General features: G+C 37.4%; 4 protein-coding genes and 1 long non-coding RNA gene across 12 annotated transcripts; 3 read left to right on the top strand and 2 right to left on the bottom strand.

The window, feature by feature from the left end:
- The first annotated feature begins 2613 nt into the window (after positions 1–2613).
- Positions 2614–13132, top strand: SUVR2 (SET-domain containing protein lysine methyltransferase family protein). Of its 6 annotated transcripts, none has more exons than XM_022301806.2 (11): positions 2614–2742; positions 2987–3077; positions 4791–5145; positions 5234–5266; positions 5357–5798; positions 6570–7822; positions 8193–8458; positions 9824–9890; positions 9999–10049; positions 12124–12220; positions 12803–13132. In XM_022301806.2, the coding sequence occupies exons 3-11, from the start codon at positions 4963–4965 to the stop codon at positions 12817–12819; spliced, it is 2409 nt and encodes an 802-aa protein (XP_022157498.1). In that variant the 5' UTR covers positions 2614–2742; positions 2987–3077; positions 4791–4962; the 3' UTR covers positions 12820–13132. The 6 variants fall into 6 exon arrangements, with proteins under 6 accessions (XP_022157498.1, XP_022157500.1, XP_022157499.1 ...); XM_022301807.2 differs by having other exon boundaries at positions 2640–3077; positions 4791–4847; positions 4933–5145; XM_088117120.1 differs by adding an exon at positions 4589–4683 and having other exon boundaries at positions 2640–3077.
- Positions 13133–15173: 2041 nt separating this feature from the next.
- LOC111024203 (large ribosomal subunit protein uL14x/uL14z/uL14y) lies at positions 15174–18136 on the top strand. 2 transcript variants are annotated; one of them, XM_022301839.2, is made up of 5 exons: positions 15174–15331; positions 15429–15713; positions 16067–16126; positions 16939–16980; positions 17784–18136. In XM_022301839.2, exons 1-5 carry the CDS (start codon positions 15319–15321, stop codon positions 17864–17866), a joined length of 483 nt encoding a protein of 160 aa, XP_022157531.1. In that variant the 5' UTR covers positions 15174–15318; the 3' UTR covers positions 17867–18136. The 2 variants fall into 2 exon arrangements, with proteins under 2 accessions (XP_022157531.1, XP_022157532.1); XM_022301840.2 differs by lacking the exon at positions 16067–16126 and having other exon boundaries at positions 15175–15331.
- A 688-nt stretch (positions 18137–18824) lies between these two features.
- On the top strand, positions 18825–23707 carry CESA4 (cellulose synthase A4). Its single transcript, XM_022301834.2, has 12 exons — positions 18825–18971; positions 19065–19260; positions 19354–19469; positions 19962–20031; positions 20136–20292; positions 20390–21002; positions 21066–21203; positions 21315–21440; positions 21547–21759; positions 21866–22378; positions 22495–22845; positions 22940–23707. The coding sequence occupies exons 1-12, from the start codon at positions 18915–18917 to the stop codon at positions 23519–23521; spliced, it is 3132 nt and encodes a 1043-aa protein (XP_022157526.1). The 5' UTR covers positions 18825–18914; the 3' UTR covers positions 23522–23707.
- Positions 19814–20432, bottom strand: LOC148208804 (uncharacterized). The gene is made up of 2 exons (XR_015787106.1): positions 20291–20432; positions 19814–20180 (listed from the first exon to the last, which is right to left on the bottom strand). It is a non-coding gene; the product is annotated as an uncharacterized LOC148208804 (long non-coding RNA).
- Positions 23708–23999: 292 nt separating the features above from the next.
- LOC111024204 (uncharacterized) lies at positions 24000–25884 on the bottom strand. 2 transcript variants are annotated; one of them, XM_022301843.2, is made up of 4 exons: positions 25549–25884; positions 25416–25453; positions 24318–25095; positions 24000–24232 (listed from the first exon to the last, which is right to left on the bottom strand). In XM_022301843.2, the coding sequence occupies exons 1-4, from the start codon at positions 25639–25641 to the stop codon at positions 24149–24151; spliced, it is 993 nt and encodes a 330-aa protein (XP_022157535.1). In that variant the 5' UTR covers positions 25642–25884; the 3' UTR covers positions 24000–24148. The 2 variants fall into 2 exon arrangements, with proteins under 2 accessions (XP_022157535.1, XP_022157534.1); XM_022301842.2 differs by having other exon boundaries at positions 24318–25101; positions 25549–25882.
- Positions 25885–27835: the final 1951 nt, after the last annotated feature.

Genomic DNA, 27835 nt, shown 5'->3' with positions numbered 1-27835 from the left:
TAGAATATGATACCTGACTGAAGAGTGAAGTGCCCTATTTATAGGCTGAGGTACCCGACAAGGACTTCGACCAACGGTTGAGCATGTCGGGACCAAGGTCGGCCTATCGAGAGTAGCTATTCCAATTCATACTTTGTCATCTGGAATTTGGCTCTAAGTATGGAAGGTCGTTCCTCCTTTGAATGATCTCCAGGGAAGACCTTCAGATCAGTCTTTAGATAATGCCTCAGGTTGGCCATTAGGCAAGACTTCAGGTCGGCCCTCAGGGGAGCTCTTCAGGTCGGCCATCAGGTAAGGCCTTCAGGTCGGTCCTTAGAGGAGCTCTTCAGGTCGGCCACCAAAAGGAAGATCTTCAGGTTGGCCACTTCAGGTCGGCCACCAAAGGGAAGACTTCCAAAGTTGACCCTTTTCTGTCCTCCATGTGGCAGTACGATTTTCAACCCCCAAACAAAGTGGTTTATTGGTTTAGGACCATTGATTCGAGACCTTCTCGAATTTCTTTTTTTTTTCCACCTAAATCCTTCACATTTCCTTTATTGACACACTTTCTTGTTCATTTCTTCTATCTTTTTGTCTTCCGAAAGGTTATTTGCTATGTTCTTTCTTTCGTCATTGACTCCTATGGAGTCCTATGGTAGCTTGCACATTTGATGAACCACTTCAAATGATTAGTTTTTCTTCGATCCATCGTATGAGGCCAAACATTAATGTTAATTATTTAATTTAAAATTGAATTTGAATTAATAATAATAATAATAATAAATATGAAAATGGACCAATTGATCATTGAAATATAATTGAATAATTTGGTCATCTTTAGGTCAAGTTCCTTTTGGAAATCTAATGGGATACTTTGGTTGGTCTCATGTAATAGTCCCAAACCAAATCCATAAGATGTAAGCTAAACATTAATTAAGAAATTAATATATTCTTAATGTCAATAATTAATAATTGGCCCATTAGATTTTGTCCATTGATGAGCCAAACCCCTGGTAGAAAAGTCATGAGAAACTCACTTTTCTCCCCATAGTCATTATCTCCCAAATAGTGTCCACACATTCTTGTAGATCGAGGATATCAGGAAGATCAGTTCAGTCCAAATATTTTGTCATATGAAGAGGTAAGAGATTCGATCCCATATTATGTTGTTTTAATTAAACTTTACCACTGGATCTACTAAAACCGATTTCTAGCACGTGCTTCCGATGTGTTTGGCGGCCAGTTCTGTTCCGATTCCAACAAAATCTTCACTGGACTCGCAAAGATCCATATATATATAACCCACACTATTTATCATAACTCATTTCAATAAATCTTTTATGGTACGAAAGTTTAGACAACTAAAATAACATAAATTAAAAGAATTTTACAACTACAAATAAACACAATAATCTATAATCTATGTGAAAACTACAAACCAAATAAAAACAATGACCACGAACGGAATATTCAAATGTGAAAATTTATTACAATTACACAAAATTTTATCATTGGCCGCACACAAAACACTCTTATCAAAATTGTATACCACTTATAGTTAGTATACAATTACAATTACACAATTACAAAATTTATTACAATTACACAAAATTTTATCATTGGCGCACACAAAATACTCTTATCAAAATTGTATACCACTTATAGTTAGTATACAACCTTGTTTCAATCGGAACGAATAAAACTCAAAGTCATGAACCATTTATATAGAACTTGGAGCGTACCTAGTCACTATGTCTTTTGATGCGAGATAAATACTCTTCTAGTATTCTGCTAAACACCTTACATAAATATGTTAATAAAAAAACCATTTAACCACACATAACTCTGTATTAACAAAATCTAACAACAAAATCTAATTGAGAATTTTTAGTTTAAGAAATCTTTAAAAGTTTAAAACATGAATTTGAGAAGGGTACATAATATTATAAATATATTTAGTTAATATTATTAGTCAACTTTGAGTATAATAAACTCAGTTTGTATTGCCACGAACATAACTCAGCAGAACATCTTATTTAGTTTGTTGGCGTCAGATGTTGAAATATCTCACACTCAATGTACTAAGGAAATTAAATTGTACCAAGCCACGGGTACAATTTAGTAGATGAGACCTTGCTCATTTTCTTAGGTCAAAAGTTCAAATTCTATATTTATATTTAATTAATCTTCAACTCTTTTAATCGAAGATATTTTAATTAATTTATGTTGATAGATATATGTCTTAGCTTTGTACTAAAAAAACTTAATTGTATTGGATTGCACTGTTCTAAATATCCGTCGACATTTCCATCAACATATCCATGTTTTTATGGGTTCGATATTGACATGAGAGGTGAATCGACATTTCTATCATAGTATAAGAAAATTGACAAAATACGAAAAATATCAACAAAATGTCATTAATATATATAATATTAATATTAGTTATTTTTAACTGAAAGTGTTTATTTGATAATTTAAATATTTTTTACGATTTTTTAATGTTACCATTTTTTACAGAAATATCATCAACATCCATATTTGTATGAAACCGAGGCCTCCGCATTTCCGTCAACGTTTGGACACGTAGTAGAATCGTTTTGGTGGTGCTGTAAGGATTTTAAATGAAGTAAGTATACTTCTTAACTTACCGACTCCTGTTCCGGTGGCTTCACTTCCAGTGTTTCAAAGGCGGGCGATTTTAACGCAGTGAACGTGAAACAAAGGCCTCCCTCCGTATTCTTTCACATTTTTGTTTCACTGGTCTGTAAATTTTCCATTTTATTCTCCTCCTCGTTTTTCTCCACCAGGCCGCTCAATTTCAAAATTTTCTCTCCCTTTTCCTTCTCGCCCGCTTACTGAATGCGCTGTTTCCTGTAGTCCATTTCCCCATTTTCGCTTCTTTCTTGCTGTTGCTTCCCCTACCAAATGTGGGAAGAAACAACAAACCTTGGGACTCAATTTCAAACTACTACTCATTTTAATCCCTCCTGCATTTATTTTTCAGCTCTTGCTCGTTTCTTGCCTTTTCTTTTGCTGTGTTCGCCTTCGCCCGAATCAATCTCCAACGTTTCGCGTCCCTCATTTCAGTTTTCTTGGTAAGTTCTTCGCCCCCGATTCTTTTACCTACTTGGGGTTTAGGGTTTTTGCGCTTCTGGGATTTCATTGACAAATTTCTGCTTCTCATTTCAACCCGCGCGGGTAACGATCAGGATACTGCCACTTAATTTTTTGCATGCATTCTTACATTTCATGTTCTTTCACTGTCTGGTTATGTATATCTACTTTCTACTTCTTGCCCTCCCCCCTTTTAGCTAACTGGCGTGTGCCGAAGAATTTGGTTTTGCTGAAAAAGTCAAAGGAGAGATATGAGCTGGGGGATGATGAGAAAATAGAAAATCTTTGATGCAAATTGTAATAATTATCTCACACTAACAAGAAATAAAAATTATTTGGAGTTTCATATTGCCGAGAACAGATTGCGTCTCTAGCTGTTGATTTATAAAATAATCGTCTACTTGCTATCGATCCAGAAATACAATTTCTCTCACTACTAGTATCTTTGTCTCCCCAGGAACCATTAATGTATGTTTGGCAATACTGCATTCAAAATTATAAAACTGTTTTTGATAAGAGTCCTTACTATCTGGCATAAAAAGTAGTAGTTGTTGGTAACCTACTTAGAATTTAACATCATGGGAGTTACCTTGACAACCGTATATAGTAGGGTCAGGCGGTTGTCCTGTGAGATTAGTCGAGGTGGGTGCAAACTGGCTCGGACACTCACGGATATAAAATAAAAAAAGTAGTAGTTGTTGATATTTATTTATTTACTGTTTTCAACTTATTTTGCCGTAGATCATTGGTTTTAGTTTCTTTTATTTAACAGACTCGATGAATAATGTTTATGGATACAACTGGGGCACTCGACTGGCCTGGAGAAAAATTTCAATTAGTCTCACCCCATACTTAAGTTATGCCCCAGACTGTATAGTTAATTGGAAGTTTAACTTATTCAGTTATTCTTAGACTTTCTATGTTTTCTCAACCCTCCGCCTTTAGGTCGTTCTCTTTTGGACCCTTTGACTTTTTGAATATGTAGTTTCCATTTCTTATCCCAAAAAAAAAAGTTTAAATATTTAAATATTTAAAAATTTTGAACATTACATTACTATGACATCATGGCCAAACTTTCTCTTTTCGGTAATTTGGTGCTGGGATACTCATCAAATAGTTCTAAGCAGTCCTTTGAAACTTTTGAGCCTATGACCTCAAAAACATTTGCATTTGGCGGCTTGCTTAACCAGGGGGACTACTGGTTGTTGATAGTGTGGCCAAACAAAGTTTCGAAATAAAATTATGTTTTTGTTGTTTTTCTTATTATAATAAATTAGTAATATTTATGAATTATAAATAAAAAAGGCTTCTAGTATCCGTTACCTTAGAATCGTAGTTCTCTTCTTTTTGTTCCTAATGTTGAAAAGTTGCTTATAGACGTGTTTATATTGCTATCCAGGAGTGTTTTTGATATTTTGTTTGATGTTTGGAAAAATGGATAACAATTCCTACTATTACATAAACTAAGTCTTACTGAATAATCTTGTTACAGTATCTTTCAATAGTTCTGTGTCCACGTATTGTTGCTGTCCGGCTCCTAGTCTAACATGCAATGAAAGGGAGTAGAGAACATTTCAGTTTTAACAAGTAAAGTTTATGATAGAATAATATCTTTTTCTTCGTAAGTATTGAAAATAGGAATTTAATTGGTTGCTATGGAAATTTGCATTGGGTTTGATGTTTTAATATTGCAGATTGGCAGTTCTAGCAAATTTTCAAGAAGTATCTGGAAGGAGATATGATACATACTGGTAGGATGGAAGGAAACTTATAAATACTCTATTGAAGAACGCAAGAGTCTTTTGTGGTCAGGGGCCTTATTTGCTTTAAATGTAGGCAGTTTTGTCTTCTAGGAGTGGACAAAATATGGCACCGAATCCTAAGATTTCAAAGGCTTTTCGTGCAATGAAGGATATTGGGATCAGTGAAGATAAGACAAAACCAGTCTTAAAGAAACTTCTAAAATTGTATGACAGAAACTGGGAGCTTATTGAAGAAGAGAACTATAGAGTTCTTGCAGATGCTATATTTGACGAGGAAGATAGTAAGGTACATTCTTTCTCTACTGTACTTCTTGAACTGAATCTTTTTCTCTTTTTGCTGTGTTTCTTATCCTCTCATATGCATCATCTTACAGGTTATGGAGGAAAAGAAATGTCAGAATACTCAGGTATGTAACTCATTATCTTTCTTTGTTATTCTGACACTCTTTGTTATTGTGCTTATATTTGCTGTCTTCCTTTGTTTTTCTTAACAATAGGTGGAGGATTTTGGGGAAGATGTTCAGGCGGCTGATGAGCCAGAACGCCCTCTGAAAAGGTTGCGCTTAAGGGGCCAAGAAGCCCAATTGGATGGGATGGCCTTAAAAAAGCCCAAATTGGAAGAGGATGGGCTTCCGGAAGCTTGTCCCCAACAGCACATGCAGTTAAGTGTGCCTAAGAGATCTGAGACTGATCCAAGTCCTTCTCGCCGTGTAGATAAAGGAAAGGAGCCTGTATCACCAAACATGGTTGCAAGAGTGAAAAATTCTAACGTAGATAGACCATCCACTGCTGTGCGTATTAAGGAACCAGCAGCTGAGTCATGTGTTAAAAATTCCAAAGTGAGGGCATCTGGGGCTCTTTCATTGCTCAAACCTAAAGATGAGCCATTTACGGATGACATATTTACCAATGAGTTGCCAATTGCTGCGATTCATCCAGGTCAACAGACACTTTCTTTAGATGTAGATTATTGTTATTTGGCTTCAAAATTGCAGTATCTTGTCGTTTGATGGTTTTAAGGGAGTCTCGTTCTGATTTGAGCCAAAGATTGGTATTTGATAATGTAATTAGAGTTTAATTGAAATGAAAATTAATTAGAATGCAATATGTGATAATGAAGACTACAAAGCTTTAAAACTAGACATTGGGATTAGAATATATAAAATTTCATTGCTGTTACTACTCACCTCAGGAAAGAGAGTAAAGTATAAGTTAAATATTGCAATACCTTACATGGTACACGTTTTACTTCAATCTATTGTAGTTATTTCGTGTGCTCTATCCAATTGGTCCAAATGAAGGATTGGAATTCAACTTGAGTTTAAATGGAAGACAAAAACAATTTGATTATTCAAGAAATACATTCAAATATTCGGATCAGTGATGTATTGTTGTAATCAATATATGTTATGGTAAAACCCTACTATAAAAATAAAATTATGAATTTAGGTATTATGTAAAAAAAAAAAAAAACAGTTGAATAAATGGTAGAAGATACTCGTAATGCAAGAGTGAAATTAATTGAAACTACAGGGAGTAAGAGATTGCTAAAAATGTTGAAATCAATGTTTATCAGTTTCGAGTCCCTATAAGAATGAGAAGAACATTTTGCTAATGAAGGCAAGCATGTAAGAGTGATGTACCGTGAACTCTGCAAGTGCACATTATTTCTGACTACTGGATTATTTTCCTGTGTGATAATTTTAACAGATTCTTCAAGAAAAGAAGATTGTTCTATTGCAAACGTTTCAGTTAGGAAGCCAGATGGTCAAGTTGCTCAAGTGTCGAATCCTTTAGATGGAAGTAACAAAGGTGATGGTACGGGAACCTTATCATGTAATACAGGCAGTGAGCTTGCAATGGTCACGGAAGAATTACATCCTAACTTAGAGATTGCATCATCACCCCTAGGAGAGGTAAAAATTTCTTTGTGCTGCGACTCCACTTTTGGACGACCAGATTTCCGTATGCCTAGTCGTGATGCAGTTATTAAATATATGGAGGAAAAATGTCTGCAGTCATATAAAATCATTGACCCCACGTTTTCTGTTATGAAACTGTTGAGTGATATGTGTGAGTGCTTCTTGGAATTGGGAACTGATTCTCCTGATGACCAACAGGAAGGATCAATAAATAGAATACCACTTCTAGATGTTATGAAGAATTCAGACCCAATGGATTCTTCAGGGACTGTTGCCAATGAAGGAAATTTGAATCCATCCACTTCCGTGAATGAACCAGTCAGTATAATCTCTGATAGAGTACTTCCGCAAGATTCTAGTGTTTTACAATCATCAAGTATTTCCAATGACCAGACTATCCACGAAACCTCTAAAAGCAGCAAGGAAATTTCAAATGGTCATTCTGAAGATGAAGCCAGGAAGGAATTTGATAATCTTGAGGCTGCAGATCCACAGAATTTGATGGTTGTTTCACAGTGTCAACAAGCTTCTGATGAATTAAGCTTCTCTCACGATGTGGATGATATAACCAAGGGAGAAGAAAGGGTTCAAGTCTCTTGGGTGAATGAAATTAGTAAAGAGCATCCACCATTATTTCACTATATACCTTGCAGTCTTATTTTCCAAAGTGCTTTTGTAAATTTCTCTCTCTCTATGATTGGTAATGATAATTGTTGCCAATCTTGTTTTGGAAATTGCCTTACATCGTCTGTCCCTTGTGTTTGTGCACGGGAAACTGGGTCCAAGTATGCATACACATCAGAAGGTCTTGTTAAGGAAGATTTTTTGGAAGAGTGGATCTCTCTTACTCGTGACCTTCGAGGAAACCATCAGTTCTATTGTAAAGAATGTCCTCTTGAAAGGTCAAAGAATGATGATTGTTTAGAACCTTGTAAAGGCCACTTAAAGAGGAAGCTAATAAAAGAATGTTGGAGTAAGTGTGGCTGCAATAAGCATTGTGGAAATAGAGTGGTGCAGCGAGGCATAACTTGCAAGTTGCAGGTATGGTTCAATTTTTTTTATTATTATTATTTTTTTGTTTAGTTTAGTATTTTGTGTTGTTCAGTTTTTTGCTTCTTCGTCTTCTTGCGCTTCATATGAATGTATAGTTCATACTATTGTATAGTTCATAATATAATTTCATTATGTCGTGCACAAGATCCATGAAATTTTCTTCTACGTGCTCTTCTGGTTAGTTGTTGATATTTACTTATTTGGTAACTTAAAGGACTGCCTAACTGCATTTTTACTTTCAATATGTCGCCTTCACTTTCTAGATATTCTGGTTTTCTATTAAAAGATTAAGAAACAGATTATCAATATCAACACAATTTGGTTGTAGCATATGTTTGAAGGCATTTCTCTGTTTCAGGTATTTTTTACTTCTGAAGGAAAAGGATGGGGCCTTCGAACCCTTGAAGACTTACCTAAAGGCTCTTTTGTTTGTGAATATGCTGGAGAGATATTAACCATCTCAGAGATGTATCATAGAAAGGTGCAAAGCGCCAATAATGGGGAGCATACCGACCCAGTTTTATTAGATGCTTTTTGGAATTCAGAAGGGCCTTTAAAGGATGAAAAAGCTCTCTGTTTGGATGCAAAAAACTTTGGGAATGTTGCCAGATTTATTAATCACAGGTATTTGTTTAAACTTTATACAGTTTGAGCTTCCTTTATCCCTTACTTTCCCCCTTTTGCCCATGTTTCTACTCTTTGCTGGTGATTTCATTGCTATACTCCTTGTACTAATTTCTTTTTCAAATTTAAATGGGAACAATAGTTTCTTACTTTATGGCTCCCTTTGTCATTACTCTCAAAATCATTTTCTATTTTCAGATTTTCTTTTTCTTTTTGATTTCTGGAAGTTGTTCTTATTGTAAATGTTTTTTTTTCCGATAAGAAACATTTCATTTATGAGATGAAATTACAAAATGATGTGGGAATGAAGCTCCTATCCAAAGGAAATCACATAAAACTTTTCTAATAGTATTCCAATGGGCTATGAGAGGAGAAAGGCAATAGTTACAAAAATAAGGAGACAATTTATTCCATGTTAGAGCCAAGAAAGATAATGGTTTGAAAAAACTATGAAAGCATCACTCTTTTTCTTTAAAGATACGAGCATTTCTTTCATGCCAATGGATTAGAAAAAAAGCTCTTTGAGAAATTGAGCCAAAGGATCTTCTTTTCTTCTTGAATTTGGTGACCCGGGAGGTAAGGGATGGGAAATGGTAGGAATCCTCTGGGAGCACTAGAGACCGAAGTAGATGCGATGAATCTCCAATAGGTAGTTGCATAAGTACATGTGGTGAAAAGGTGCCTTTGTGTTTCTATGTTGCCTTTCCAAATGGAACAGCAGTTGGGGGAAATGTACAGCCAAAGAGATCTTTTTGCAGCAGCTTAGTTTTGGGGTTTAAATATCTCCTGGTAAAAAAATTCATGGGATATTTAGGATCTATGACTATGAACCATCATGGTTTGATTTAATGGTCAATAAGGGTCAATGTAAATAGTAAATAGCTTGGAGTGAATGAGTTCAAACCACAGTGGTCACATACCTAGAATTTAATATCCTACGAGTTACCTTGACAATGAAATGTAGTAGTGTCAGACATTGTCCCATGAGATTAGTCGAGGTATGTGTAAGTTGACCCAGATACTCACAGATATAAAAAAAAGAAAAAGATGATCTATGATTACGTGGTTTGCTCTAGTTTAGAACCTGGTGAACATTTAGTGGTCATTGCATCTCTAGGTTTAAAAAGAATCATGTTTAATGGGTGCCAGAAGAAAACTTGAATTTCTCTCTTAGTGAACATTGTGTATGAGCTGGTTGAGTGAAAAAGGTTTCCCAGAAGTGCCACTAGTAAGTTGAAACAATTATGTTGTCCGTATATCTGTAAATTTTGCTGTAACTCAAGCAAAAACTTGCTAGACAAGTGTTTGTACATTTGTTGATCTAGTTATGTGAAATCTAATTGCTTGTCTTTTCAAATTTATCAGATGCTTCGATGCAAACTTGGTTGACGTTGCAGTTGAGATAGAGACTCCAATTCATCATTATTATCATGTAGCGACTTTTACAAGTTTCACCTTTCTCTTAATCATCATTTTTGGATACAGTTGTTCTTTCTCTACCATAGTGATACAACTTATTCAGTTCTTTTCCTCTTTGCAGCTTGCCTTATTCACTACAAGAAAAATAGATGCCATGGAAGAGCTAACTTGGGTTAGTGAATATTGTTTTTTCAGAATTGTGGTTTGGGATTGTTTGAATAAATTTTTATGACTTGGTAAAATTTTACCTGTTCTTTCCTCATAAGTTATAACTAAGGGTAAAGGTCACAATGAGAGAAATCTCATTCTATCCTTTATGTATGCCTATTAGGTTTATAGATGTAAAGTAATGAGGTAATATAATGCGTATTAGCTGTAAGAGTTTCTGCAGTAGTTGTTAAATTACCGTACTCCAATGGTTCTGGCTGTATAGAATAATGTACCTGTTCCTCCTGTTGCTTCCCTGGGCATTATTCTTTATCAGGTTTGTACTTTTGATCTCAAGTATTTTTAAGTGGTGATGATGCATCCATTTTTGTTGCCTTTTGGGCCAGTTCTAAATTATTAATTCTAAAACATGGTTCCTCATTGTACTTTCTGGTAAATTTGTGATTTATGCCCTAAAATATTGTTCCTTGTAAAGGGATGGTGCACAGTAGGACCTTTCCAATTCAAATTTGATCATTAGGAAGTTGATAAATTTAACAACTGTTAGGTTGTTTCGTCTTCTAGGAGATGGATTAAAGTCAAATCTTGCTTTTAGATTAATAATATCGAGTTGTTCAAATTCATAGGAGGTGTTGGGAAGCCTTAATAAGGAGTCAAGGGACCAATGGTCGAGAGGGCTATGTTCAAGGGGTAGTATCATGAATTCTTATTTGGAGGAAGGCTAGAGTAATTAGGACTAAGGAAGGTGATAGTAACCATTTCTTTTGTACGACAGAATTGCTGGTTCTAAGAATGGGAGGAATTTAATTGGAATTTTTTTTTCTTTTTTTTTTTGTTTCTCTTCTTCTTTCTTCTTCTTCAAATCCTCTTATTAGACTGTTATTTTTCAAGTATATTCTTCCATTTTTCTCGATGAAATCTCAGTTATTTCATAAAATAAAAGTTTAGTTATGTAGAGAGAGTTCCTATTGCTATTCTCTTTTCCTTACAAGGCTCCCCAAGATCCTTTGCTGTTATTGGACGGTATTGGAAACTCATTAGAATTAGGGTTAGGGAGTTTGAAGGCCCCTTTAACTTTGGGAAAGATCTAGAGGGCGGTCTTTAGTTTTGAGGGTTTTAAAGCTCTAGGAAGAAACATAAGCCTCCTTGCTAAAAGGCGCTGGAGATTCGTGAATGAGAAAGAAGCTTTATGGAGGCTGATCATTGCAAGTATATACAGCCTTTCAAATGAATGATGGGTCCCTACCCTTAAAGGTTCCATGCATTTCAAAGGCCCCTGGAGATCTATTGTCAAATGCTGTAGCCTTGTAGCCTAGTGGATAATGGGTACAAGTTGAGACTTGGCAGGGGAGACAAAATTCGGTTTTGGGAGGATTATTGGATTGGTGATGCTACGCTCAATCCTCATTTTAAGACTCTACAACGTGGTTAATTCTAAGGGAGTTAGTATGAGCCAATGTTGCTAATAGGCTCCAAATGGCTGGAACTTGTTCTATGGAAAGAACCTCACCAACTTAGAAAGCAGAGGATTAGGGGATTAGGTTGCTTGATATCATAAGTCCTACAGGCCTTCTACCGAGGAGGATACTGAAGGGTGAACCCTCAGTATAGGTGAAGGTTTTTCTTTGGGTATTTCATTCAAGGAAAGTTGATTATGAGATCATCTGGAAGGTTGATATCATCCAGAAGCTCAATCCTCATCCATTTTTGTTGCCTTTTGAGATCATCTGGAAGGTTGATATCCCCAAAATAGGTGAAGGTTTTTCTTTGGGTATTTCATTCAAGGAAAGTTGATTACTTGCAATTTGTTGCAAAGGAAAAGCCCAATCCTTCTACAATTTTTGTCACTCACTCTCTAAAAGTGTGTAACCAAACCAAACGTTTAAGATAACTATATAAAAATCACTTTCACAAAATCAATTACCATTAAATCTCTTTTGCTGAAATCACTCATTCTAAGATTGTACACAAACAGCCCCTAAATGCTGCTTGAAGTGATTCTTTAGAATTTTTATTACCATGTGATAATTCTTTGGACCGTTAAAGAATCTTTACTGATATGGTTGCTCTACCTGTAGGATTATGGCATCGATTTTGATGACCTTGATCATCCTGTTAAGCCATTTCTCTGTCAATGTGGCAGCAAGTTCTGCAGAAATATGAAACGATCTTCTAGTAGGTTCTTTCTCTTCTTTTCCATTTTCCCCTCTTATATTGATAGAACTGGCCCGTCCTGGTTTATTACTGTGTGAACCTTGTGTTTGATGTTTGCTGCTGCCGATCTTGTCTATTTAGTATGTACTGCTTCTTTGGTTCTGGAGTCAAAATTTATGCTTCCCTACCCTTTCCATCAATCAGAGAAGTATAAACCCAAAATAAGTGTGATATAAGTTCCTCCATAAAATCAGTACAATTGTACCATTCAGTAACGTACGTATCCTTTTGAGGTGCTACTGTACTGACATGAATACAAATCGAACTGCCTGTTCTTAGAAAATTTAGTAGGTTCATGTGCAATTACTGTGTTTTCTGCTGGCCACACGTTATCCTCTCTCTCCACGCCTGGTGTTAATTTGTTCTGTTATTTCCTTGTGTCTTTGTATGATATCCTTCAAGATCTCCTGTGTTTTTGTAATTTGTTCTGTTCATTTCATTGGGAAAGCTTATTGGCATTCACAAATCAATGGACGCTTACCAGTCTTGCTTGTAGTTTCACACAAACTTTTTGTGACATGCTCTTGTTCTTATTTGACTCAGGATCTAAATCAAGATGAAGTGGGATTCGGGACTAATATCTACTTTTTGATGTCATGGCCTTTTCTTGCAAGATGAAGTTATTAGGAAATATTGAAACCACAATGAATTTGCTTCAGCTCCTGGCTAATGTCTAATTTTGTTGTAACTGTACTTCAGCTGGCTCATGCTTTTTGGCTGCTAGTTTATACGTATTACCTCAATGATGGATCTCTCATCTCTGACCGTTCTATTTCTATCTAGTGTTGTGTTGCAAGTTTTGAAGATTGTAATTTATCTGATGTGGTTACTTTTGTTGGGAAGGGGAATCAAGTTTTTGTATGTTCTGCCTAATATCGTTTAATTGCCAATGGCCAATGAGGTGAAAAAAGAAACCTATGGATAGAGAAATAACCGCTACTTTGATTAAATATCTGATGAGTTATTTTAGCAACCAAATGTAGTAGAGTGAGATGGTTGTTTTGTGAGAATAGTCTTGGCATACAAGCTAACTTAAACACTTGTGGATATAGAAGAAATATCACAAACGTAAACTTAAACACTTATGGATATAGAAGAAATATCACAAACGTAAATATTATTCTACATCCTGGTCTTGAGAGAGATTAAGAATTCTTGTTGAATGCCAAAAACTATGACCATTGCATTTCACTTTGAGCAACATTAGAGAAAGCATACAATTTTTACATTAATCTTAGATGGTAAGATTAGTGTCCACTTATCTATTAAATAGAATAGAAGTGGTATTATTTATGTATAAGCAAGTATTTTTTTCTACAAAAAGCAAGTATTGTTTGAGAGGGAATGATTTTATTTTATTTTATTTATTTATTTTAAAGAAAAATAATGGTTTAAATCGATTCATTCAAAGACGGCTCTTTGAAACAAAACAGACTCTTTTTTTTTCCTTTAAAAAAATAAACGATTTATTTTTGTCTCGAATGAAATTACCATATTTTGATGAGTATTTTGAAATTGCATTATTTATAAAAAAAATACATTATTAAAAAAAGATTAAGATACACGTTTGGTCCCTGAACTTTGAACAAAGTAACAATTTAGTCCCTAAATTTTCAAAAGTAACAATTTAGTCTATGTACTTTAAAATTGGTTACAATTTAGTCCCTACCGTTAAAAATTAAGTTATATTTAACAAAATTGTGACATGACAAATCCATGTGTACAATAAATTGTCCGGTCGTCGGTTCAATATTGGGTTGGTTTAAAATTAAACCGGTTTAAGATTAAAAACAGAATAATCGTAAAAAGAAATACTTCCTCCACCTCGACTTTCTCAAAGCCTCCCACCAAACCCACTCCACCGCCGACGTCGTCGTCTCCGACACCGCCTCCATCTCCGACGAAAACGTCGTGGTTTCCCTCTCCTCAGATTTGAGCTCTCTAAGCCATGGATATGGAGAATTCAACTTAGGCGAAATAGACATCATAGTGAAGAACTGGAGAGGAGAGGAAGTTACAGAGGGTGTGCTTTCGTCTTGAAACATTGTTAAGTGCAGCAAACCGAGGAACAATTTTTGGAACAGAGGAGCAAAAAAAAAAAAAAAAAACAACAGAGCGAGTTAAATCCTCAGTTTCCCTCATCATTTCCTAGAGAACTCATGGAAGATCGTACAATATGAGGATTAAAGGGCAAAAGACAAAATGGATTTGCTATTGGGAATAATTACACAGACTAGTGAGAGAGGGGAAAAAACCCCAAAAAATAAACACAGAATATACTGAAATGGGTGAGAGAGGAAACTGAAGATTTCAATCAAAAGATGAATATAAACAAACTTGTTAAGCTACAAGAATCAGGAGACAACCAGGAAAGAAATACTTGGAATCTGGGTTGCGAGCGTTTGTGGGTTTGCTCTGTTTGTATCATTGAGTCTGAGTCTGAGCTTGGTTTTTTCAATTAAAGTTGTGTTTTGAAAATGCTCCGGATGAAATGTCGATGGAACAACGAAGTTTTTGTCGGAGATGGAGGCGGTGTCGGAGACGGCGACGTCTGCGTTGGAGTTGGCTTGGACGACTCAGAAGGCAGTCGGTGGAGGGAGGATGTGAAAAGGTCGAGGTGGAGGAGGTACTTTTTTTATACAATTATTTTTGTTTTTAATCTTAGGTTTAATTTTGAACCAATCCAATATTGAATCGTACGACTGGACAATTGATTGTACACGTGAATTTGTCGCATCACAATTCAGTTAAATCTAATCTAATTTTTAATGGTAAAGACTAAATTATAATTAATTTTAAATTAAAATTGTTACTTTTTCAAAGTTTAAACACGAAAGGTGTATTTTAACCTAAAAAAAATATGTTTTGACGTGATTATGCTGAGAGGGGTATTTGTGAAAAGTAGGTATGGTATGTGGGGGTATTTCCGTAAAAAGACGCAGCTTCCGTCCTTCACAAAAAGCAAAACCCTAGAGTCTGAAAGTGGCGTCATGCATATAAAAGTAACGGTAGTGCATCTGTTGTAGCCGCCGCAAGGGAGACGCCAAAGTCCATCAACAATGTCGAAGCGAGGTACTCTTCTCCTTCATCACTCTTACTTCTGACATGGCGTCTCATCGATCAAACTGAAACTGAGTTTAATCTGCTGTTCTTCTGATTGCTGTCACAGGGAGGGGAGGATCTGCGGGGAACAAGTTTCGGATGTCGCTGGGTCTTCCAGTGGCTGCTACTGTCAACTGTGCGGATAACACAGGAGCCAAGAATCTCTACATCATTTCAGTGAAAGGGATCAAAGGCCGCCTTAATAGGTTGCCATCCGCATGTGTCGGTGACATGGTCATGGCCACCGTCAAGAAGGGCAAGCCTGATCTCAGGAAGAAGGTCTTGCCTGCTGTTATTGTTAGGCAACGCAAGCCATGGCGCCGAAAGGATGGCGTCTTCATGTATTTCGAAGGTTTTCCTTGTTTCCGTCCTTGTTCTACTTGTACTTTTTTGGCGATTTTAGTTTTTTTCCTCCAATAGTAAGTTAAATGCATGGTGGGAAGTCTTGTATATATTGAAAATAAAAGTATTGGGAGTCAGAATTATTTTGATGATATTAATTATTGGGTTATCGGCTTAATTTTTAGGTTTAACTTGCAACTTCTTTTAATTTTTATCTTTCTCTATGATGTCGGGAAGGTCGCTAATTTTTGTTGTCTGATGTTGAGTGACTTTTTTGACGTAGGCATGTTCTTCTATATCGTTGTCGTTTGCTTCTTACATTGTAATCAGTTGCCTTTTCGATATATATTTTTGACTGTCCAGTTACTGAGAAGCGTATGGCTAGTAAAGAGTGCTATTTTACTACTACGTCGTGTTCTTCTGGTAAATACTGCATGAACCTGCTCTATTAATATCTATCTTGTAGAATCTATAAATTTACTAAGTTGGAACTTCTAAGGTTGGAGAAAGTGTTTACTAATTTGTTTTAATGTACGAGAGAAAGTTACTAATGGGTTTCATTCTGTGATTTAACTATCAGTTTGATTGGGTATGGTGTGGAAGTAATTATGAAGTCTTCTGTTCTTTGTTCTGTGTTCAGCAACAATTTTTGTTTTTGGATTTTCAGACTTGATTCAGAGTTTAAAGTACTTCGTGGCTATAACACGAAATTTTCTTTGAAACTCTTATGATTTATGAACTGGCCTACGTTTGAAAACAGGATCTGAATTGAAGTAATCTAGGCGACTAAATTTTATTTTTCAGTGATTTTGGCTTTTTAACTGTTTTGCTTCAACTTTAAGGATTCTTCAAATGAGATTGTTCCCCTGTAATTTGGGCTCTTCAGTTTTTGATCTCTGGTAAATGAGATTACTCCCTTGTTTTTGGACCCTTCGTTTTTTATGACTTTTAAATTTGACTGAGAGTTCTCGTTCTCCCCGGTAGTTGGGACTCTCTGTTGTCATGTCTTTTAAATGAGATTTTCATCTCTAGAATGTTGGCGTAAGAAGCAAATGATTCGTGCTAATCTTGTGAGGGAAAAAGGGAATGTCAGTCTACAGATAGTGAATATGATGACTACAATGCATATATATATGAAATGTTATTTTTGTTGCTAATGTTTGTTTTTTATTACCACAACAATTTGTAGACGTGTTTTCTTATACGTATGTATTCTATTTTGTCTATTTTGTCAGATAATGCCGGTGTAATTGTCAACCCCAAGGGAGAGATGAAAGGTAACGTCCTTTTGGTCTGTTAGTATAGAATGTTATAACTTAAGAATATGCGACATAGTAGATGGTAATTTTGGAAGTTTTGCAAGAAGTTTACTTTTTTCCCTTTGGAGAAGGCAATATGGTGTGAGGGATTAGAACCATGTGAGTTGTTTGCACCGACTAATCTTGGCTGATTGTCACATTACTGATTCATATTTTATTTTGACAGCCAATTGGTTGGGTAGATGAGATAATAAGAAATAGTTATAATGGAATAAATGGAAAGGAGACCAAAGAACTCAAGTGCTTCTAAGGCGTAATTATTTATAATGCCAAAGGAGGCTGGAGAAATATCTACTCCTAATTATTTGCAGACTTGACATTGTTATACCAAAAAGTGAGCAAAAAAAGAGGTTGTCCAGGTGAGCCACCAAATGTAGTAGGGTTAAGCCAGTTATCCCAGGAGATTAGTCAAGGTGTGTGCAAGCTAGTTTGGACACTCACCGATATAAAAAAAGTGAGCAAGAAAAAAAGAGGTTTTATTAAATTTGACTTGACATTGTTATACCAAAAAAAGGAAAAAAAGGCTTCGTTAACCTTGAACGACTATTTTTCATTCTGTAATATAATTAATTTGATACATCCTCAAGTTTTGAGGTTGATGCATTTGGGGATAAGGGAAAATTATCTTTCATGAAATATGATTGCTCTTCTTGATGAACCTTGAATGTGCTTCGGTTGGATAGCACCCCTTCCCCTGCAGTACAGCATTGGCAGTTGGCAGTAGTCAAATGGAATTTTAAGTTTGGTGCTCTTAATTACAGGTTCGGCTATTACTGGCCCCATCGGGAAGGAATGTGCTGATCTCTGGCCGAGAATTGCTAGTGCTGCTAATGCCATTGTGTGAGGACAGAAAGCTGAAGCTGTTAGTTCTTGGCATGTTTTAGTAATCAAATTTGCGTTCCAAGTGTTTTTTTTTTTTGCCTCTGGCTTTGTTAGAGACAGTTGCAGGCTAATTTTTGAGGTTTTCTTAATCTGTTGGATTGCTTCGGTTTAAATATCTGTTGCTTTACTTTGCTCTTTTCTACTTTGTTAACTTTTGCTATAGATACGAAGGACTAATGTTCTATAACTTTAATATTTGGAGAAATTTTAGAAAGTTTTGGCTGTTATTGTACGCTCATCTTTTTAACCGTGTTGGTTCAATCTGTATTGAATAGTTCAATTTATAATTGAACCCATGAAAATCATATTGTTGATGAAATGTGAAATATTTGAAAATGGAAGTTTATTGGTGAAGCATGGTTGGAGGGTAGTTTAGGTGACGTTTTCGTAAGGTGCTTTGTCTCGCTCCCTTGTTGTGATTGTTACATGCCGGCCGCAAAGGGTAAAAATTCAACATCTAAAAATAATTGCAATGTATGTTTTTTAGTGATTTCCAACTAGTATTTTTAGGTATAGCATTTTTGTTCCTTATACTACAAATAAAACTACTTTCCGAGTGTTTTCAAACTAGAACTAAATGCCATTAAACATTAAAAAGGTGTTCTATTGGTTTATCTTATTTCTTTCTCATATCCTTAGAAGCTCAATTCATAAAAGTTTGAGACTAAATTTGTAGAACTCAACTATTTTAACGACAATTTAAAACTAGTTGAGCGAATGTTTTACAATTTGGCATTGGTCTGTAATATTGAGATAGAGAGAGGAGAGGCGGCTTTGAGTTGAAGTAAGGAAGTCTGAAAGGCAAGCAATTACCAACCATCCCTCTCTGAAACTCTCATGGCTCACCTGACCTGAGCTTCCGTGGTTTGGACTCAAACCCAAACCCCATGACTTCCCAACTCACGGTTTGGTGTACCTTTCTGATCTCTCTTTCTTTTATTACAACACATTATTCCATTTCCAACACTCCATTCTTCCCTTCCTTCATTCCTCGTGCTCTCTCTACTCGCATGGCCGGCGCCGGCTTCGTCACTGGTTCCCAACACCATCCCTTCCCTCCCCACCAGGTCACTTCCTTCATCCTATTCCTATTCCTATTCCTATTCCTATTCCCACACTATGTTTTCAAAACCTCTCTAATAATTATTAACAATATGCAGAATAGTAATGTTGATCCGCCATCCTCCAAAACATGTCGAGTTTGCGGGGACGAAATCGGAGTCGACCAAGATGGCAAAGTGTTCGTGGCGTGTGTGGTGTGCAGTTTCCCCGTTTGCCGCCCTTGTTACGAATACGAAAGGAGCGAAGGCAACAAGTGCTGCCCCCAATGCAACACCCGCTATAAGCGCCACAAAGGTGGTCTTCTTCTTCTCCTTCTCCTCCTTCTCCTCCTTCTTCCACACATCACACATCAATTAACACACGCGCCTTCATTAATTTCCTCTGTAGGTTCTCCCAGAGTCATTGGGGATGATGAAGAAACTTACGATGTTGATGATTTTGATGATGAGTTCCCCGTTAACCATCCCCATCACCACTCTCAAACAAAACATCCTAACCATTCGGTAACAATCGCACTTAATTCTCTTATTAACCTTTCTAACCTGGTTTTATGCTTAAACTACAACTTTGGCCTACTGGTCTCTTCTAAATTTTTTAAAAATTCCTAGTATTATATCTGTGTTGTCCTTAACTGTTGCTCAACACTAATCTATACGACACAATCATGTCATGTGAATGTTAAATTAAAGTAGATAATAATAGATACTTGATGATTGATGATATATAAAATTATAAAGGCTCAAGGAGTTTTTATTGTTTAATAAAAAAAATAGAATTGTTTGACTCAAACACATGGATTCAAGGATGATAAAACAAAATCTTTATTTATGTTGGAACAAAACAAAAATGCACCAAATGGGTCTTAAATATCTCAAACTTAGAGATGAAACTTGTAACTTCACATGATTTAATTTATACATACTTGCTGACTTTTTTGTTGTTGAGAGAAACAGAATAACTTAAACCAATTGCAATTGGGTTTTTGGGTGTCTCAGGAAAACGAAAACCACAATCAGCAGAATTGGCATCAAAACGTCCAGACTTCCTTCTCTGTTGCAGGCAGTGGTATATCTCATGCTTTTAATTGATTTTGTCATGAACAACAGAGTGTTTGTGTTTTTGTTATCTGGGTGTTGGGTAGTTGTCATTTTCCGTTGTGGAATTGGTAGTGAATGGCAAGGATTTTGAAGCGGAGAAGGAGGGTTACAGCAACGCTGAATGGAAGGAGAGAATAGATAAGTGGAAAGTCAGACAAGAGAAGAGAGGTTTGGTGAACAAAGACGATGGAAATAACAATAATGATCAAGGCGACGAAGACGACTACCTGTAAGCATTTTTTTTTTCGCCTTTTTGCTTTCTAATGTCACGGTTGCATGAATGATCTGGATTCACCCTCCAATTACTGTTACTTACAACGCCGCAGATTGGCTGAAGCCCGGCAACCCTTATGGCGGAAACTTCCAATATCTTCCAGCAAAATCAGTCCGTATCGCATAGTCATAGTTCTCCGCCTCGTAATTCTTGCCTTCTTCTTCCGTTTTCGGATCCTAACTCCGGCCTACGACGCATTCCCATTGTGGCTCATCTCTGTGATCTGCGAAATCTGGTTCGGTTTTTCATGGATACTGGATCAGTTCCCCAAATGGGCTCCCATCAACCGGGAAACCTACTTGGACCGCCTCTCCATGAGGTTCGAGCGCGAAGGCGAACCCAACCGCTTGTCCCCAGTTGATTTCTTCGTCAGTACTGTGGACCCTCTGAAGGAGCCCCCCATCATCACCGCCAACACTGTGCTCTCCATCCTCTCTGTGGACTATCCGGTGGACAAAGTGAGCTGCTATGTCTCCGACGATGGTGCTTCCATGTTGCTCTTCGATACTCTCTCCGAAACCGCGGAGTTTGCCCGGAGATGGGTGCCGTTTTGCAAGAAGTTCAGTGTTGAGCCCAGGGCTCCCGAGTTTTACTTCTCCCAGAAGATCGATTACTTGAAGGACAAAGTGCTGCCCAGCTTTGTGAAGGAGAGGAGAGCAATGAAGGTAAACTACTCTTAATTCTTATGTCAAGAATGATTGAATTTGTAATGAACCAATTCTTTGCAGAGAGAATACGAAGAGTTCAAGGTGCGGATCAACGCGTTGGTGGCAAAGGCTCAGAAGAAACCTGAGGAAGGATGGGTTATGCAGGATGGCACTCCATGGCCAGGAAACATCACCCGTGATCATCCTGGCATGATACAGGTATCAAATCAAAACTTACAACAGTAAACGCTCTAAACGCAAGTGAAATATGGGTAGAGAGAGTGACTTTTTTCTCAAAAATTTCACTGGGGGTTTCTTCTTGCCTTGTAGGTGTATCTGGGCAGTGAAGGTGCACTGGATGTAGAAGGTAAAGAATTGCCTCGTCTTGTATATGTTTCTCGTGAGAAACGCCCTGGATATCAGCACCACAAGAAAGCTGGTGCTATGAATGCTCTTGTAAGTATCTCTTCTCCTGATTCAAATGATTTAACCCTCAGTGATTGGAGTGAGGCTGTGAAAATGAAAATGGACCTGAAAGTTCTCATTGTGTCCGGTTTTACAGGTTCGAGTCTCTGCAGTCCTCACAAATGCACCATTCATATTGAATCTGGATTGTGATCACTACGTCAACAACAGCAAAGCTGTAAGGGAGGCCATGTGCTTTCTAATGGATCCTCAGCTTGGCAAGAAGCTATGCTATGTTCAGTTTCCTCAAAGATTTGATGGTATTGATCGTCACGATAGATATGCTAATCGGAATATTGTGTTCTTCGATGTAAGTCATATGAGTTTTTTGGTCATTTCTTTCTTTGAGCAACATTGTTGACTTGTAAACAACTCAGTTTACTAACTATTATTATTGAATGGATACTGTAATATAGATCAACATGCGAGGACTAGATGGAATCCAAGGCCCAGTTTATGTTGGCACAGGATGTGTCTTCAATAGGCCAGCTTTATATGGATATGAGCCACCAGTCTCCGAGAAAAGGCCGAAGATGACATGTGATTGCTGGCCTTCATGGTGTTGCTTCTGTTGTGGTGGTTCAAGGAAGTCGAAGTCCAAGAAGAAAGGAGAAAGAGGTTTGTTTGGAAGTCTGTTCACAAAGAAGAAGAAGATGATGGGGAAGAGTTACGTTAGGAAAGTGTCGGGGCCAGTTTTTGATCTTGAAGAGATTGAAGAAGGGTTTGAAGGTTATGATGAGTTGGAGAAGTCATCACTCATGTCGCAAAAGAATTTCGAGAAAAGATTTGGGCAGTCTCCTGTTTTCATTGCTTCCACCCTTAAGGAAGATGGTGGGCTCCCAGAAGGAACTAATAGCACATCACTTATTAAAGAAGCCATCCATGTGATAAGTTGTGGTTATGAAGAAAAAACAGAATGGGGAAAAGAGGTTGGTGGCATTGGCTTTTTATATTGTTTTGTTTGGAATCTTGGATATCCTGTTTTGAAACATCCTCCTGAATCTAGTGGTTAACAGTAACAGACTATTATATGTTTGTTTTGCAGATAGGTTGGATTTATGGTTCGGTTACAGAAGATATCTTGACAGGATTCAAGATGCATTGTAGAGGATGGAAGTCAGTGTACTGCATGCCACACAGACCAGCTTTCAAGGGGTCCGCTCCGATAAATCTCTCGGATCGTTTGCACCAAGTTCTGAGATGGGCTTTAGGTTCTGTTGAAATCTTCCTCAGTCGTCACTGCCCGCTGTGGTATGCTTATGGGGGAAAGCTAAAATGGCTTGAGAGGCTTGCCTACATCAACACTATTGTTTACCCTTTTACTTCCATTCCATTACTTGCATACTGCACCATTCCTGCTGTCTGTCTTCTCACTGGAAAATTCATCATCCCCACTGTAAGTGATTCTATTCTATTCTACACTGCTTTCTGTTTATTCATCTCAGTTCAATCAATACAAAGTTACTAAAATATGCGCAAATTCTCTACAGTTGACAAACTTAGCTAGTGTCTGGTTCATGGCCCTGTTTATCTCCATCATTGCTACTGCCGTGCTGGAGCTTCGATGGAGTGAGGTGAGTATTGAGGACTTGTGGCGTAACGAGCAATTCTGGGTCATTGGTGGCGTCTCTGCGCATCTTTTTGCAGTGTTCCAAGGCCTGCTCAAGGTCCTTGGTGGAGTAGACACCAACTTCACAGTTACAGCAAAAGCAGCCGAGGATACCGAGTTTGGAGAGCTCTACCTTTTCAAGTGGACGACCCTCCTCATCCCGCCGACCACTCTTATAATCTTGAACATGGTGGGAGTGGTTGCTGGGGTTTCTGATGCAATCAACAATGGCTACGGGTCATGGGGTCCTCTATTTGGAAAGCTGTTTTTTGCTTTCTGGGTCATTGTTCATCTCTATCCTTTCCTCAAGGGTCTCATGGGAAGACAAAACAGAACCCCCACCATTGTAGTGCTCTGGTCCGTGCTCCTTGCATCCATATTTTCACTGGTTTGGGTGCGAATTGATCCATTCCTGCCCAAGCAAACTGGCCCCGTCCTCAAACAATGTGGAGTCGATTGCTAGTCATGCTCTGATGCTCCGCTTTCACTTCTTTTTGTTGTTGGGTTGCCTCAGTTGTGTTCAATTGTTTGAAGTTTTGAGATATCTTTGTAGCTTTTATTGTTTGAAATGAATATACATACAAAAATATAATATCAATCTACAAAGGATAGTAACGTAATAAATAATCTCGCTAGCTTTTCTATTGCATTCTTAAAGACTGAAAACCTTTAAAGGGGGTGTGTACGTATAGCCTCCCCTTGGCAACGACTCATAAACAATGTCGAGATACAAAATGGGAAAAACGAAAAATGAATTTTGTTTAGTTCTTAGCTAATTTGGACATCAATGACTCAAATACAACCTACAATTTTAGTTTCAGAGTCAGATACTCAGATTAAAGCTGAATAAATTAGGAAAGTCCAGAATTGATTGATTCCATAATAATAACTTTAAATGTAAAGTTGTAGCAAGATTTGGCAAGATGTTCTTAAGAAGGGAATGATTACGACGATTTGTGGTAGCTATTCCATTGAGATACAGGCAGCAGGTTAAACAAACAGTGCACATTTAATTTACAGACAAATCAAAAAAATATAAGCAGGTCTTACACAATCAAATGCATCACAGTCCTGATCTAACTTCATCACCTCAAGCTTTAGCAACTCCTCTATTATTCAAAGCTCTTTCCAACCTCGTCTCAAATGGTGTAGAGTGCCAATTCACTGTCTTATCCTGCACAGTGCACCCACAAAACAAAACAACAACTTAGTCCCCTCCCATTGCCACCGTCAAAATTTCAACACGTCTTACTCCTTACCTCTCTATACTTGCTGGTTGTATTTGGTATTCCTTTAAAAGAAGAGGCTGAATCATGATCCTCATCACTCGCTTCAGGCATCTCGTTGCGGCTACTTCTTCCTGGTGAGCTTGATCCTTGCAATGTGCTGCTTTTCACTGGAGGAGTAACTGTGTCTTCTAAAGCCATTGTTGTAGTGATCGGACCGACTGGTGTTGATTCTGATGAAGCCAACCAGTTAGAAAGGCTGGCATCGACACTTGGTTCTTTACTCGACTTGAAAGCTTTCGACTTGGAACTGGTTGATTCTTGTTCCAACTTCAGATTCTCTTTCTGAGGTGTCGGTGGCAATGCCCCCTTTGATTTCACCACATTCCATTGAGAAAGATTTTCAACTGGATTCCGTACAGGGCAAATATAAGCAGTCCTATGCCTGGCCTTTTTTCGGTTTGACCCGCAAACATACGCGGAACTATTGGCCACGGAAGAAATTGATTCAACCATTTCATTTTCATCATGACTATCAAAAACCTCATCCTCATCATCACTGTCCTTACAGTTCCTGTATCGATGAGTTGGAGGGCAAGATGATGTGAAGCTGGGACTGAGAGAAACAGCAATATCTTCAGATGAAGATTCAGGTTTGCTTGCTTTTGCTGCACTTGCTTCCATCTCCCTCTTGTCCTGTTTCTTCCCATGAACTGAATCGGCTTCTTCATAGGATAAAACAACATACTGATCATGGGGTTTCACACAATTCACTTCCTCCATGGGACTAATGTCCAGTGATCCATCACGCCTATTCCTATGACCAAAAGCCGCATTATTCTCATTTCTAACTAAAAAACAGAAGCTAAACTGCAAAACAAAGTTTAAATTATATGTTCTGGTCCTAAACTGTGTGTATTAATTTTTGTAATTTGAGGCATTAGTTGGAGTCTTATCCTTGTATAAAAAGGAAAAAGTGTGTTAAAGAAAGTTAATAAATGATTGAGAGTTGTTAGGAAAAAAAAAAAGAGAGGGAGTCGTTAGAATGTTTTCATAACTGAGGTCCTGTTAGAAATTTTATAGCCAAAATGAAAATTGAAAAGTGAAGTAGTGATAGAATACAATACTGACCCAGCTTCCAGAAGCGGATGCGAAGGAATGGGATTGGTCTGCAGGAAAGCAAAGCGGAAGCAGAGCAACATTGAAGATAGATAAAAAGAGAAGAGGAGAAAGTAGAAAACAGTTTGTAAAGAAAGAGAATGACCTGAAATTGGATGGTGGATTGTTGGTCCCTGTTGCGCTGTTTGCCATTTTTGGATGAACAAAAACCAAAGCACGAAGCAAAAAGACGACCCATCGCTTCGCTTCACAAATTACTTGCAGTTCCAAGTTCGATCGAACAGCAAAATTTGGTTTCTAGGTTTTCAATTTGCTTGCCAGGAAAGAAACAGCCGAGGGAGCGGGCATTGGTATTGGGAAAGATTCTGGTTGGAAAGGGAGAGGAAAGCAAAAAAACGGTCTCCAAATTTGAACTTTGTTTGGACTGGACAGCCAGAGCCTATGGTTTTAAATTAATTGGAAAAGTTACCATCATTGAATCCCTTATAAAAATTCCACTCACCATTTCAGCTCTATTTTCTTTTATTTCTTTTTGAGTCTTCGAAATCATGTTTTAAAAAAAAGGTCCTCGTGATCTTGAAAGTCAAGTAAAGATGCTGTGTGACATTAATAATACCAAATTGGATAAATATATCTTAAAAATGAAAAAGGATATCAATGATAAATTTTGCAATGGGATGAGAGAGGTTTGAACCCTCGAACTTAGAATAACTTAGAAGCTATGAGACCTACCCCTTACCAACTGCTCCACCACCCCTTGGATGATTAAATATATTTTGTTTATTATCACTTGATTTTGTTTTGTTCGTAATTCCCACAAAATGGTCTTGTAGAATGCCCAATCTCAGATTCATCTTTCTTCGGTGATCGATAGGCTTCATCATTGTTGTAAGTAAAGTATAACCTTCCCCCTCACCCCGAAACCACACCACATAGACTTACTACATACTCAGGCATCCAAGTTGATTTGTTTGATTTCTGAAAACATCCACATAAGATTAATCATGAAGCCCACAACCTGGTATCTTTGGCATCCCTGAATTTTCTTGCATTAAACATCCTATAATTTCGTTGGTTTCCCGTTCCAGATTGCACAAAGAATAACGACCAATTCCTCCATTTCACCCCAACCCAATGCTATATTTACAATCTCTCAACACATTCAATACACCAGCTTCCAAGTCGTACGTTTCAGAGGGAAAACCAAAAAGCCGTTAATCTTAATTCTGAATTGACGGAGTGGGGCAGTTTGGTAATTTAACCCTATGTTGGCATTTTCGTAGTTTCCGTAAGAAATGAGGGCAGTTACATAGCTCAGCTTCTATAAATACAAGCTTCCCTTTGCCTCCTTGCGCTTAAAGTTTCCCTCCTTCTCTCCTTCCCATTTGCATCTCCTCGTTTTCTTCCGCTTTCTCAATTCTCTTAAAATTGTTTAGGTCGTCTTATTTTCTTTTCTTCCGCTCTGGCCTGAGGCATTATTCTTCTGAGCGTGCCAATTTGGAAATATATTTTTGGGAGGTGGGGGTGATGTGGCATTGCATTCTATTGTATTGTATTGTAGACTTGTACTAGGTTTGGGTTTAGGTAAGATTAGAGATAGAAGAGATGAATACCACCAAAAGGATGCGTTTGCCACCGCGTCGATTCGGATTAATTATGCCCCACGGGCCCAATAAGGGGCGAGAGGCCCAGGCCCACAAAGAGTTCCTCACCAGCGGCACTCTTTTGGGCCAGCCACCGGCTCACCACGGCTACGTGGAGGTAGCTAATTTGATCAAACATGGTGGGGCCCATTTCGAAGGTATTGTAGATCCCAGCCAGCTACCTCTCTTGCAGCAGTTGCGCCTTCTCTCTTTCGACTAGGTGGAACTGGAAGAGTACATGTGGTGTGCAGGGGACCACTTATACATTTTAAAATAATAATTCTATCCATATTTTAATCATGGACGGAAAGTCTTCTTGTCTCAATTCTACTGATAAAAATTAAATCACGCTATACTTTTAGTCCTTCATATATCTTTGAAATTGCACGATTAATATAGTCACCTTTTTTTAGCTAGTGGGTTTGGATTTCTAATGAACTGTTATTACCACAAATTAATTGCCACGTAAGGATCCAAAATGCGGTGGTTTTGGGAAGATTTAGGCTCATAGTATTTGGAGGAACTTTTTTTAGGGCGTTTTGCTCCACGAGTTTGGGTTATGTAGCCTGGATTTTGGTAGCATGTATTTCGAGTGCCTAGGCCTACGGCATATAATTTAATTAAATTTGTAGACAATTCTTTTAAGGCAATTAATCTATCTATTTTAAAATTTACATTTCTTAATTTATATATTTTTCAACCATAATTTGAATTTCTACCTTCTATATCCTATAGATGGACGTGAGATTTTTATTTATTGATATTACCTTTTACATTATTTGTTGTTTT

The sequence above is a fragment of the Momordica charantia genome, assembly GCF_013281855.1.
Source record: "Momordica charantia cultivar OHB3-1 chromosome 9 unlocalized genomic scaffold, Mcharantia_2.0 BLBB01000009.1, whole genome shotgun sequence".
NCBI lineage: Eukaryota > Viridiplantae > Streptophyta > Magnoliopsida > Cucurbitales > Cucurbitaceae > Momordica > Momordica charantia.
This window is presented reverse-complemented; position numbering and strand designations above follow the sequence as displayed.

Bases quoted from the DNA above. Each gene is read 5' to 3' on its own strand.
- SUVR2 (XM_022301806.2), top strand. From the start codon at position 4,963: ATGGCACCGAATCCTAAGATTTCAAAGGCTTTTCGTGCAATGAAGGAT. The intron at 5,146-5,233 runs GTACATTCTTTC...ATCATCTTACAG, and splicing joins TTGACGAGGAAGATAGTAAG to GTTATGGAGGAAAAGAAATG. The intron at 8,459-9,823 runs GTATTTGTTTAA...CAAATTTATCAG, and splicing joins GCCAGATTTATTAATCACAG to ATGCTTCGATGCAAACTTGG.
- LOC111024203 (XM_022301839.2), top strand. The intron at 15,714-16,066 runs GTTTTCCTTGTT...TTGACTGTCCAG, and splicing joins CGTCTTCATGTATTTCGAAG to TTACTGAGAAGCGTATGGCT. The intron at 16,127-16,938 runs GTAAATACTGCA...CTATTTTGTCAG, and splicing joins TACTACGTCGTGTTCTTCTG to ATAATGCCGGTGTAATTGTC.
- CESA4 (XM_022301834.2), top strand. From the start codon at position 18,915: ATGGCCGGCGCCGGCTTCGTCACTGGTTCCCAACACCATCCCTTCCCT. The intron at 19,261-19,353 runs GTGGTCTTCTTC...TTTCCTCTGTAG, and splicing joins CCGCTATAAGCGCCACAAAG to GTTCTCCCAGAGTCATTGGG. The intron at 21,441-21,546 runs GTAAGTATCTCT...CCGGTTTTACAG, and splicing joins CTGGTGCTATGAATGCTCTT to GTTCGAGTCTCTGCAGTCCT.
- LOC111024204 (XM_022301842.2), bottom strand. From the start codon at position 25,641: ATGGGTCGTCTTTTTGCTTCGTGCTTTGGTTTTTGTTCATCCAAAAAT. The intron at 25,454-25,548 runs GTCATTCTCTTT...GCTTTCCTGCAG, and splicing joins AATCCACCATCCAATTTCAG to ACCAATCCCATTCCTTCGCA. The intron at 24,233-24,317 runs GTAAGGAGTAAG...TGCACTGTGCAG, and splicing joins CAACCAGCAAGTATAGAGAG to GATAAGACAGTGAATTGGCA.